General features: G+C 34.4%; 2 protein-coding genes and 1 pseudogene across 2 annotated transcripts; 1 reads left to right on the top strand and 2 right to left on the bottom strand.

Moving 5' to 3' along the window:
- Positions 1–1,902: 1,902 nt before the first annotated feature.
- On the bottom strand, positions 1,903–3,434 carry LOC113324663. Its single transcript, XM_026572961.1, has 3 exons — positions 3,199–3,434; positions 2,141–2,573; positions 1,903–1,941 (listed from the first exon to the last, which is right to left on the bottom strand). The coding sequence occupies exons 2-3, from the start codon at positions 2,567–2,569 to the stop codon at positions 1,903–1,905; spliced, it is 468 nt and encodes a 155-aa protein (XP_026428746.1). The 5' UTR covers positions 2,570–2,573; positions 3,199–3,434.
- An 811-nt stretch (positions 3,435–4,245) lies between these two features.
- Positions 4,246–5,880, top strand: LOC113321041. Its single transcript, XM_026568922.1, has 2 exons — positions 4,246–5,128; positions 5,209–5,880. The coding sequence occupies exons 1-2, from the start codon at positions 4,358–4,360 to the stop codon at positions 5,866–5,868; spliced, it is 1,431 nt and encodes a 476-aa protein (XP_026424707.1). The 5' UTR covers positions 4,246–4,357; the 3' UTR covers positions 5,869–5,880.
- A 6,274-nt stretch (positions 5,881–12,154) lies between these two features.
- On the bottom strand, positions 12,155–12,380 carry LOC113325634 (annotated as a pseudogene).
- Positions 12,381–12,961: the final 581 nt, after the last annotated feature.

Below are 12,961 nucleotides of genomic sequence, written 5' to 3'. Positions count from 1 at the left end.
TGGGTTTTCCTTGTCAAGGTTTTAATGAGGCATGCGAGTCCAATGTTATCCGCAGTTCGAAATGTTGTACTCTTTTTCCTTTGTTCTGGTTTTTGTCCCTATGGGTTTTACCAAGAAAGGTTTTAACGAGGAAACATTTGCAGATCTATCACAATTTTGAGTGCTCATGTTTTACTATGTTCAGGTTTTGTCCCTCTGGATTTTCCTGACGAGGTTTTTAATGAGATAACAACTTAAAACGGTGAACATCATGTTAAGATATGGATATACATAGAATTTTTGGCGGTATCAGTGATCGGATTATCACACTTTACTCTTAAGGTTTTTACCGCACACGGTTTTTCCTGATAAGTTCTACACGAAGCCAAAAAATCTACATCGACAATATTGTTGTGAGCTTCCAGTGTTCAGGTTTTATCCCAAAAGATTTTCTTGGCGCACGCGTTCATATTTTTCCAAATGGTTTTCTTGGACGATTCTAATGAAGGGAGAAAATCTACGGTAACCAACATCGTTTTAAAACTATCAAACTTGTACTCTTTTCTCTCGGCCAGTTTTTGTCCCAGTTAGATTTTTCTGGCGAAGTTAGGACGACGCAAAATATCGAATGGTGTAACATAGCATGTGGATGACTCATCGATTGCCACATAACCATGTGGGCCCATGCAAAATCTCCATGAAAAAGACACATATGTAGTTGATGTGTCACTTGTATAGGGATGGTTATCCCTTAGCTAATGTTTATCCCCTTCTAGTGCGACATCTATATATTTGTGTACTGAGTACCTGTAGCGAATGAAGAAAATGAAATGAAAAGGGAACTCAGTCCCGTTTTTTCCTCTCATCTCATCTCATCTCATCTCATCTCATCTTTCTTCTTCTTAATTTATGCGTATACTAATAACAGTTGTGGTTGGTGTGAGCAATGTAGTCAATATCGGCCGTACCGGCCGATATATCGGGGATATTTCGGATATCGGCCCAAAACGATACGATAAGAAGGATATCGGGGATACGATATTCGTCCGATAATATCGGCCGTATCGGTCGAATATCGGCCGTTTCAGTCAAATATCGGCCGTATCGGTCGATACGAAATTTTCCTACATTTCCTGATATGAGACGGTATTGGTCGTTTTCTATAAAGTTTAAGGGTAATTTTGGCGAAGAAAGTCTTCCGGATGGTAGTAGAGGTGCATGTAGCTCTCGAAGCAAGTCTACTAAAATTACTCTTTTTTTTTTTGATAAAATTGATGTTATCTATTATATCTTATCCGAAAATGTGTGGAGAAATGTTTAATATAAAATTATAGTCTCTAAATCTAGAACCGATATTTCAACGATAATATCCCCGATATAAAATCGTACCAGTGTATCGGTCCCGGCCGAGATAAACGGATATCCGATATTAACTACATTGGGTGTGAGATAGTGTTAATACCAATTTTAATCATTGATGTGAGCGGTTATGGTACTTGGTTAATTTGCATATCATTAGAGCATCCACAGTGGACGAGTATAACCAAAAATTTGGGATGAGATCGTAACACAGTGGGACGGAGTAAAGATCAAATCCCAACCAAAGATCAAAACCCAGACCATATTTAGTCGCGACCAAATCCCAAATCCTAATATAGTCGGGCGTAAATTTAAAATCCGTTTGTTGTCAGGCGTAAACTTAAATTGCGTTTGTTAACGGGCGTAAACCAAATTTACGTATGTTGGTGGGGCGGAATTTAAATTTACGTTTGTTGCGGGCGTAACATAAATTTACGCCTGATGAGACGGACAGCAGAATTCCGCGCGTTGCCAGACGGACACCAAAATTCCGCCTCTCTTGGGCGGACACCAAAATTCCGCCCCTCTCAAACGGGTTTGCGTAGCAGATTTTTGATTAACAGTTTATTGGATTTTACCGGAGGAACATTCAAGACTCAAGGCCTGTAACAGCAACATAAAAGAGTTAGCACAGCTCATAGGACGCGTGTGAAGATTATCAAACCAAAGAAGCATCAGTGCCCTGTTATGGTGTTATTTTTCTTATGCTACTAAGTACAAAGTACTAACTAATACTAGCACATATGGCGACTAATATGTAAGTGATTAAGGAGCGGAAACCAGAATCAGAGCTGAAACGTACAGTAAGGACTTCTTCAGATCCTATGTCATCACCTCCATAGATAAATAATTGCCCTCCACGCTCATTGTTCGATCTACTATTTGCGGACCAATGTAAGACAATGACCGGAATCTTTCTTTTCCCAGAAGATAATTGTAGCTTAACAGCATCAATAAATGATCCCCCAGCTTGTGGACCTTTGATAGAGAACGCACTTAACATGTTCCATAGAAAAATATCACCATCCACATATCCAACAGCAAGAATGGATCCATCAAGAGATGCCCAACATAGAGAGCTTATTTCTTTCTCCTCTTGCTCTAACTCAGATGTATTTTCCTCAACCACCTGATCATCCTTCAATTGGAGATCCTTGTGGCCTCTAAAAAGGACAACCCGACTTTCAGAAATATCCCAGAGGACGATCAACCCATTCTCATATGCTATCATGAGTCTGCAGAAGTACCATAGTTGTTAGAATGCAAAGGTCCGGTGAAATCTGAAGCATTGTGCTTGCAAAATTTCACTTAGATTCAAAAATCTCTTTTAATTCCCAATACACCAAATTAACAGTTTTAAAAAAAAAATTCATTAGAATCCATATGAAATCAATCTACTGCATATTCATTACAGACTTTAGAATACAAGCATTCCACAACCATACTACCATAAGAACATTACTGCCACTACACATCCATTCAAAATTGAATACATTCAAAATCCAATAAACAACCGCAACCTCAACTTCTTAAGAAAGAAGAAGGGTCGCTTACTGAAGGTGTTCATTCTTCCATGAATTTCATCTCCACTTTAAACCTATTGTAAGAATCATAAAATCCCAAACTGATATGAACAAAACTCAAATTAAAAAATTAAAAATTGACAAAACATAAATTAAACGTAAACCCAATTCATATCATTAAAAAAATCAATCTTCTTAACCCTGATTTTGGAAAACCCCCAAAAAATGTTTTAATTCTATCAAAACCCTAACTTTTAAAATTGTGAAATTCAAACATAAATTATCACAATCAAGTAAGAATATGATGATAAAAGAACGCCATAACTACGATTCACACCTTTTTAATGAAGTTATTGATCGATTTTGATTAAAAATCTTGTCTCACTCGACTAAAATTGGTGGTGGAGACTTGGTAGAGATGTAGAGTGGTAGACTAGTAGTCCTGTTAGTAGAGAAGAATAAGAATAGGAAGAAGAAAGAAGAAGAAATAGATATGTAGAGTGGTAGACTGGTAGTACTGTTAGTAGAGAAGAATAAGAATACGAAGAAGAAGAAGAAAAGAGAGAAGAAGAAACAGTTGTAGGTTAGTAGTGGAGATGTGGTCTGTTAATGAAAACCTATAATGGGCGGAAATTTTGGATACGCCCGTCTCAGGCGTAAAAATATTTTACGCCTGACAAATTCATCACGCGGACAGAAGATGTCCGTCCGTACAATTCCTCACGCGGACACCAGATGTTCGCCCGTCTGATCTCACACGTGCTGTGTGACCGTGTTTAACTCGGGCGGAATTTATTTTTACGTTTCTTCGAGCGGTCATTTGGAATCCGTCTGATCAACGGGCTGAATTTAAGATTCCGCCCCATACGAAACGTAATTTATATTTACGCTTGATAACAGACGTGATTTATATTTACGCCCGTTTGAAACGTAATTTATAATTCAGCGCAGAAATGAAACGTAACTAATACTTCCGCCCGTCTTCATGCGTAAAATTGTTTTACGCGCGACCAAATTTGGTCTTCTTCCCATAACGTCACAATACAGATTAAACTCATATTTAGTCTTTTTTTTTGGTCTTTGATCTTTGAGTTTAGTCGTACCATTGCAGTCGCTCTTAGAGAAGAGAGACGATGATAACATAAAAAAACTAATACTTTTTTTTTTATTATTATTATTTATTTTAATCCTGACTAACGCCGTTTCCCAAGTTAGAAATTGTGTCGGTTTGAGATTTCTTCTCCCAAAAAAAGACTACCCCGATTGAAGGATCTTGTCCCCTAATACTTAGTACTAGTTAATACACATTTAAGAAAATTTGCAGCTGCCTCTTAAAAATTCTGTAATGAGAAGTCCCTTCAGAAATACACATCCTCTCATTTGTTCCGGTTTCGAGAATTCCAGTGTACCTGTCGAACGTATTCTTTCCTCTCTTTTTTTTGTGCCGGAAACAGCCATCCAGCCGTCAGAGCCAGGGTAAGTAACTAAAGTTAAGAATGGTAGTTCGCCAGTTGATCAGCAGTTCTAAAACCATCTTTTTAGCCTTATCCTGTCTTAGTTTAGTCTATCTTTTTGTATCAGTACTAGTAAATCAAGCACCTATATTGGATAACATTTGGTTAAGAAAATCAGACTATGCTGAAATTTCTTCCGAAACAACAATAAATCATGTGGTTTTTGGAATTGCTTCAGCTTCCAATTCATGGGAAAACCGGAAGGAATACGTTCGTCTATGGTGGAAGCCAGAACAAATGAGAGGCTGTGTATTTCTCGATGCAATGCCGCCGTTGCAGCAGAATGATGCTAATTCTACTTCTCTTCCTCCTTTATGTGTGTCCGAGGATACTTCGCGGTTCCGGTACAGCTTTAAAGGAGGTGATCGATCTGCTATACGCGTAGCACGAGTTTTGCTGGAAACTGTGAATTTAAACCATTCAAACGTGCGATGGTTTGTTTTCGGTGACGATGATACTGTCTTCTTCGCTGAGAATCTAGTGAAGACACTGTCCAAGTATGATCACAAGCTTTGGTATTATATTGGATCTATTTCGGAAACGTTCGTGCAGAATGACCATGTTTTATCTTCATTTGAAATGGCTTATGGTGGAGGTGGCTTCGCTGTAAGTTACTCTCTTGCAAAAGTTTTAGCTAAGGTTTTGGATTCGTGCCTGGATCGCTATCCTCATCTTTATGGAAGTGATGCTAGGATTTACTCTTGTTTAGCCGAGCTCGGCGTTTCTTTGACTCATGAAGTTGGATTTCATCAGGTATGTCTTATTTGAATTCATTATTGCCTGAACCCTGAAATGCGATTTCCATTTCTACTTGGCTAAAACTATCTTGCTAGGTTGATCTTCGCGGTAATCTGTTCGGATTACTGGCCTCGCATCCATTAGCACCTTTGATATCTCTTCATCACTTGGATAAAGCTGACCCTATATTTCCCAACAAGACAACGCATCAAGCAGTTGAACATCTACTGAAAGCTGCAACAACTGACCCTCATAGAGTAGTGCAACAAACAATTTGCTACGACAACATGTTTTCAAGAACAATATCGATTTCTTGGGGTCACGCTGTTCAGATTTTTGAAGGTAATGTTCTTGTTCGGGATCTTCTTCAAGTCAGGAATACGTTCAAGCTATGGAGGGAAGACATATCAAACACAGATCTGTACATGTTCAATACTCGAAAAATTGATAGTAATCCATGCAAAAGACCCACAATTTTCTTTCTGGAAAATTTATCGACAAATCTGAATACAAATGATCCTGTCATTAAGAGCATTTACAAGAGCAATGGTATTGGGAACTGCTTCAAAAAGAAGGACTTGACTAAGAAACTGCAAGAAATCCGAGTGTTCGCACATAAGCTAGACCTTCATATTAAGCTGGAAGCGCGGAGACGGCAATGCTGTGATGTCTTGCCTTTTTCGTCAAATGACAAAGTTCTCAATATTGCTATTAGAGAATGTGGAGAAGATGAACTAGCTTACATGCATCAATAAAACTTTCGGAGAATTTACACGCTAACAGAAAGTAGATATATTCACTTGACTGGAAAGCTCATTTTATATTGCAGCGTCTATCGAACACGCAAAAGACTTTCTACGAAAGTAGTACATACAAGCTCAATTTGAGATATCAGTTCTCCAGTGGATTTTACAATTCGGATTTTAAACTTCCGAATTGTAATCCACTGAAAGACTGCTTTTTTCAGTTTCCATTTGAAGCTTCCATGCACCTTGGAGCTTAAAATATATTACATCATAATTTCCATGAAGCAGTAACTCTGAAACTGTTAGGTACATATAAGTATCTGAGTGCATTATTACCGTAGCTTAAAAGCTAACTTCGACTATTAATCGGGGTGCATGCAGTTGAGCCACTGAAGCAAATTCTTGCAAATTGGTACCGGATGAACTCCGTCATAGTATAAATTATTATTTTTGTCAAGGAACGGTGTCCTGCATGAAGAAAGAACAGAAGATTTGTATATGAGAGTTTTTTGAAATTTCGGATTGATTATATCTGACATGCTATGTGGTCAGTCTAGCAAGTAGCTAGAATTTTATGACCCACTCCAAATATATTTCAGTTTTCATCCGATTCGAATTGATTATAAAAGTGAACATTTGGTTAAAACTTCGAATTCAGACAATGTTGGAAATATATTATTTAAAATCAAATTTTATTTTCATTTTTCATTATTGTTAAAACTTATTTTAATAGTCATAATTATTTTTATGAAAGAAATTTATTCTTATTAATTCCTTGACCGTTTTATTTAAGGAAGTTAATGGGGTTATTTTTGGGGTAATTAAGTATCATTAATTATTGATATTATTGAGTACAAAAATCAGTTTTGGTTGGAAAAACAAGAGAGAGTTTCTTCTCTAATGTTTATGGAGTTTTAAAGAAAGAAAATGATATTTTGAGAGAAAGAAAACTAGTGAATGGTTATCATTTGTTTTGTACGGATTTGATTTTGAGCAAGAATAGAAGTGTACAAGTATCACATACTCTCAAAGTGCAAGAGTGATTGTGAAAGAGATTTACTCGGCTGTTTTATTCTGGGGACGACTCGCGACATGGAAGAACTGTTTGCACAATCTTGGGCAGAGCCGCGAAACGTCTTAAAGAGAGCGACCTGGCCGTGACTCAGCCATAACATTTTTATTTGTTTGGTTTGTGATTGTGATTGTTTTGCAGGCGGATTTCGGCAATTGTTCCAACAATTTTAAGACGATTTATTCGGCCATACAGATTATAAGAAAAACGATTGCTGAAACGCGATAAATATCATTGTTAATTTTGTTTATTGAATAAATTAACAGTATAATTTGTTTTAACGATCTTATATTGATGCTTGAGATTCTAGGTAACCTAATACCTAAAATTAATTTGATGTCTAATATCGATGGACTAGGATTGTAACATGGTTGGTATCATTTTCATGAATTTTTAGCATTCAAAAATATTGTTGAAGATAAACGAACGTTTTTAACAGGTTGTAGAGTTTTATGTGCATCTCTTTAACGAAAAGGAATTGGGTCTTTAAGTTTTTACCTGGTGTATAAGACATCATGAGGATATCTCATGTTAAATTTCAGAATTTTTGGAGTTCGTAAAGCATTTTTAGAGTATATTACTAAACCGAATAATGTTGCTGAAATTTTCTGACGATTAGAAATTTAGTATTGATTAACTTAGATCTCTGTGCTGATACTTTGGGTTTGTGTGCAACATGAAAGTTTTATACCATTAACTTATCTTCAAAACCCATTTTGAAATTTCCTTTTTGGATATTTAGATTGACAGATATGTGATTTCAAAATCGTTGTATATGTTTGTTCAAAATATAAGACATGATACTTGAGATTGGAGAAATGTAATAAAGTACATCAAAAATAAGTTTGGGTTTTTGTTTCATTATACTCTTGTTATGGTAATGAAAAAGAAGATTATTGTTAGAAATCAAACGCACCATATGTGTTTGATAATATGCTTAGTAGAAAGTTGTAAATATATGTACGATTTTATAACTAGATAACTTTGAATCTTTGTTTGACACTAAAAAGAAACTTGGAGTACTATATTTTGATTCATTTTTAAGTAATTATGTAAGTGCATAAATTACCTATTTCTGGTTTCAAATTCTTACATGTAAGTGGTTGTGACAGGTGCAAATTCACTTACTTGAGCAAGTTTTTATTTTCCAATGAAATAAAAATTGCGGGAGATTAATCGATGCGTGCAACAATGGATTTGCTGATTTGTTTGTTGATGCGCAAAGAGCGGACAATGGTTTATAACCATTTGAGCTTTAAAAGAAATTTAGGTATGTTTAATGAACTATTTGTAGTTATTGTAGTTATCAAATAATGGCATTCTTAGTTGAATAAATTGATTGTTCAATCTTAGAATAAATTTTAGGGAAACAACATATTGAGAATTATTGTGTATGACAATAAACATGTGACTCATATAAGTTTGGAACTTATGAGATGGAATTTTATATGAACCCAAACCAAAATAATTAAAAACCTAGTCAAAACTATTGAAAATATCAACTCTCATCAAGAAATGAACGTAATATTAATTATGAATTTATTTGTTATTCTTGCACGGTATTGCAAGGATATCAAATATTATTAACAACGCTCTTCAAGCTAAGTTAATGTGAACTGTGGATACGATGAGAGGTTGTTATATATTGGTGTTTTACACCATGTTTGTTTTGATAGGTTATGGTTCAAAAGTTGAACCAAATCGTTTGAAAGAAAATGGTGTTGAGATATACTCACGTCACTAGGATTTTCGGTATTGGTACGATCTCAAAGCTTACTTTGAGAAGAACAATCTTGTTAAAGATGTTCGTACTTCCGAAATGAGAAAGAATTCTAGTTTCCGCCTATATTGTTATTAACAAGATTGAGATTAGAAATTTGTTGAATTTGATCATTGCACTACTATAAATGATAGATTATAGATAAAATGTTTGAATATTATATTATAATTTTATCATAACATGAATTGAATTTTGAATATTTGAAATATGATTTTTTGTCATGCTTTTAAGAAATCAATGAGTTAGTGATGAATATGAGCATGTTATATTTTTCTTATAAACTTGGCGAATTTTTTGAGTAACATGTATGCAATCTTACCTAACTCATAAAAGCATGTACATTTTCAAATCTTACGCAACTTGCAATGATATTGGATGAAATAAAGTATTTGATAATTTTATAAAGATGCTTAGAGTAACTTGTCCTGATATCAAATATGATTTTTGAGTAGTGAATTAGGTAATCTTGATTTCACGGAAATTGTTTGAATTTATATGCTCTATATTGTGCAAAACGTTTTGGGTTTAGATCATTGGTTCATTAGTTTTTCACAATTTTTTGGAATCTTTGGATATTGTTTTGAAATTCTTGTTTGAGTCAAAAATAGTGGGGGTTCTATACGCTATGTTTTATGAACTTTGATTTAAATTAGAGGAACTAGAAAAATGAAGGTGACAAGTAATTCACTAAGAATGAACCTAGAAAAGCATATATAGTGAGACTAAATTTTAGTCATGAACATTTTGTTGCTTATAATTTGGAAGATAACTTCTCATAGAAAGTAACTTTGTTATTTAAAAGATTAATCTTTGGAACGATAAATTCATGAGCCTATTGTTTTTAGGAAAGCAAACAGAAAATTGTTGACACGTGCATTCATGTCGCTAAATTAACTTACATGCTTGTTTTGTTGATGTTATTTCTATGATGTATGATTTGTTATAGTCATAAGTAGAAATATATATACTTTTATGTAAGTTAAAGATGAGAATCTATGTAAACCAAGTATGGATAACTGTGTAGTTTCTACAATAAAAGAAAGCATATAAGTTAGATAAATTATCATCTATATTCTGAAAACAATCTTAAAACAATTTAAAATAAATAAATAAATTGTTTACTTGATTCATCTGAATGATTTCAGAATTGATGAAGTGAAATGCACAATACTCTTTGTTTTGTATGCATAAGTGATTTTTTGAACTTTTATTCTCACTTATAGAATGAAAATGAAACTGAGAACATGCTTAGTTTTTTATTTGATATGAAAGACTTGAGTGAAGATGGTGTATATTTTTGAAAAGAATATTTTTCTTTCTTTGGATCTCTTTCATTTCAATGAAAATAGAAAATGAAATTAAAAAAAGACAGAAATATATACAGTCTGACTATAAACTAGTTTCCACTCTTTTTTTTTAGTGCTTGTGCTTTTGAGATTGTGTATGATTGCACTAGACATGAGTATGATAGCTTGGTATGTTTCTTTGCTATGTGATCCAATCGACTATATATATATTATCATTGATTTTGTGTGGGGGTGTAATATATTTACTTCCACAGTGGGGGTTTTATATTCAAACTTACCAATCCTAGTATGGAAAATTGGTAAAATTTTGAGAAGGTTATAAGGTGTATGAAAAGAACCTTAAACCAAGAAATACATTATCTAAAAATGTTTAAAGAAATCCTTTATGGATATTGTGAAGCTGATTAGAAATGTATTCAGATGAATCCTCTACGGGATGGAGCGATTCAATCCTCTACTAGATAGAGAAAGAACAGACATATTAATCCAATGCGATAGTACCGCGGCTATTGCAAGAGTTGAGAACTGTTAATTACAACGGTAGAGTCGACATATACAATGATCGAATAACATATTATTTTGATGCTATGAGAATGGATTATATATGGTCAGAAAAGAGTTATCGTTGATCCTTTGACGAAAGGATTAATAAGAAGGTGTGAGTACATCTTATGGGATGATGTTGATGCCCATTGAGAATTGAGTCATTTGTGATGGATACCCACCTAGAAATAGGTTCAAAGGGAATAATGATTCACAAATGATATGAACATAGTTGTTTGTGATGGACAGCCAACCTATAACTCAAGATTTCTGAAGTAGGTTCAAAAGGCAATCCCTACCTATGAATGGAGATCCCAAAATGTAGGTTCAAATGAGGCTAAGTCACGGATAATATGTAAACACAGAATCATGATTTTGAGAATTCATCCCGCGCATGATATCCTGAAGCGAGATAAGGTTGAGTTTTTGTTTCTAAAACTCTTAATGATGTCTATATCTCTATTTAGAGTGGAATACTTAGCTACATGAGTATTCTTGATAGACTCACCTATATGGATGTGAAAGTGTGGCCGCTTTCTATGAGAATATGGGAAATTCTCTAGATCATTCATTAAACCAGGATTCAAGCACAAGGCCGTACTGTGCTGACTTTAGACTTTACACTAGTATAGTTGTGTGTGTGTTAGACAATCTTTTTATCTCCTAGAGTTCAAAGACCTGTGTTCACTCTATGGTAATATTTTTTGAGAGTCTAACAATATGTAAAGGTTCAAAATAGAAAGATACCTTTGCTTATGCACATTGTTATACATATCTTGCTCAATGTTTCAAAAACATAAGTGGAGGATTGTTGGAAATATATTATTTAAAACCACATTTTATTTCCATTTTTCATTATTATTAAAACTTATTTTAATAGTCATAATTATCTTTATGAAAGAAATTTATTCTTATTAATTCCTTGATCGTTTTATTTAGGGAAGTTAATGGGGTTATGTTTGGGGTAATTAAGTATCATTAATTATTGATATTATTGAGTACAAAAATCAGTTTTGGTTGGAAAAACAAGAGAGAGTTTCTTCTCTAATGTCTATGGAGTTTTAAAGAAAGAAAATGATTTTTTGAGAGAAAGAAAACTAGTGAATGGTTATCATTTGTTTTCTACATATTTGATTTTGAGCAAGAATAGAAGTATACAAGTATCACATACTCTCAAAGTGCAAGAGTGATTGTGAAAGAGATTTACTCGGCAGTTTTATTCTGGGGACGACGTGACATGGAAGAACTGTTTGCACAATCTTGGGCAGAGCCGCGAAACGTCTTAAAGAGAGCGACCTGGTCGTGACTCAGCCATAACATTTTTATTTGTTTGGTTTGTGATTGTGATTTTTTTGCAGGCGGATTTGGGAAATTGTTCCAACAGAGAATCGTTAGGGCTCCTCGCAAGATATTTTCATCTTTCAATTTGTTGCAACTCGTTACAAACACAAACATGTTTAACTCTTTACAAACACAAACATGTTTTGAAATCACAGCCATGTCTAGCATTGAGATGCTAAATAGACATGTTTTGAAATCAGACCTTAAAACATGGGGAACAAGTACAAGTACCTAATGTTTAGCTTAGTTTTGGTGGGGTGCACCGTCCACCAGGCCATTGCAGTAGTGCAATGCAGAGCCAACGCGTGAGAATGTTTCGCTTGAGAACCCCAGTAGCAAGCTGTTGTCATGGGAACACCCTGAAAAAAATTATAAAATTAATTTAATAACGTGTCGTCCGATGGACGAGCATATCTGATATTAAACTGATAAGAACAGATACTACACTTGATCTTAGCCAAAAGGCCGAAAAAGGTATGCTCACATAAGAAAAGTGATCTAGTTGACTCGGGTGAGTTGAGCTCTGCAGCTCGGGCGATCAACTCGGCGAATTTTCTTCTCATTTTTTCTCGTTTTCAGTGTTCAAATTCATTAAATCTCAGGTGAAAAATCATTCAAAATCTTCTTAGTTAATTATTTCTTTCATGTTTAGTAGTTGTTAATTCAGGTGGTTTCATGGATTCTGGTCCTAAAATCACTGAAATTGATTTAAATAAGATCAATATGGTAGGTTTAGGTAATGAAAAAAATTCACAAGTAACTCCTTCCATAGAATTGCCTGATGATTTATTTGAAGAAAGTTTAAATCCTTGGAGGTTCTCTCTGGTTGAGAGATTAATTTTACAACAAATTAAGTTTGTTGATGCTGCTATCATTCTTCGTCAACAATGGAAGTTAAAAGGAGATGGCAAACTTATTCCATTAGGAAGGGTTTTTTTCAGAATCAAATTGGATAACGCAACGTATCGACAATACATCAAGGAAGGAAAATGGGAAGTTCTTAATCAAGTACTTCAAGTAAGAAATTGGATATCTAATTTTAGGCCTGAAAATCAAAGA

This window comes from Papaver somniferum, chromosome 11 (assembly GCF_003573695.1).
Source record: "Papaver somniferum cultivar HN1 chromosome 11, ASM357369v1, whole genome shotgun sequence".
Classification (NCBI taxonomy): domain Eukaryota; kingdom Viridiplantae; phylum Streptophyta; class Magnoliopsida; order Ranunculales; family Papaveraceae; genus Papaver; species Papaver somniferum.
This window is presented reverse-complemented; position numbering and strand designations above follow the sequence as displayed.

Bases quoted from the DNA above. Each gene is read 5' to 3' on its own strand.
- LOC113324663 (XM_026572961.1), bottom strand. From the start codon at position 2,569: ATGATAGCATATGAGAATGGGTTGATCGTCCTCTGGGATATTTCTGAA. The intron at 1,942-2,140 runs GTACGTTTCAGC...TTGCTGTTACAG, and splicing joins GATCTGAAGAAGTCCTTACT to GCCTTGAGTCTTGAATGTTC.
- LOC113321041 (XM_026568922.1), top strand. From the start codon at position 4,358: ATGGTAGTTCGCCAGTTGATCAGCAGTTCTAAAACCATCTTTTTAGCC. The intron at 5,129-5,208 runs GTATGTCTTATT...CTATCTTGCTAG, and splicing joins ATGAAGTTGGATTTCATCAG to GTTGATCTTCGCGGTAATCT.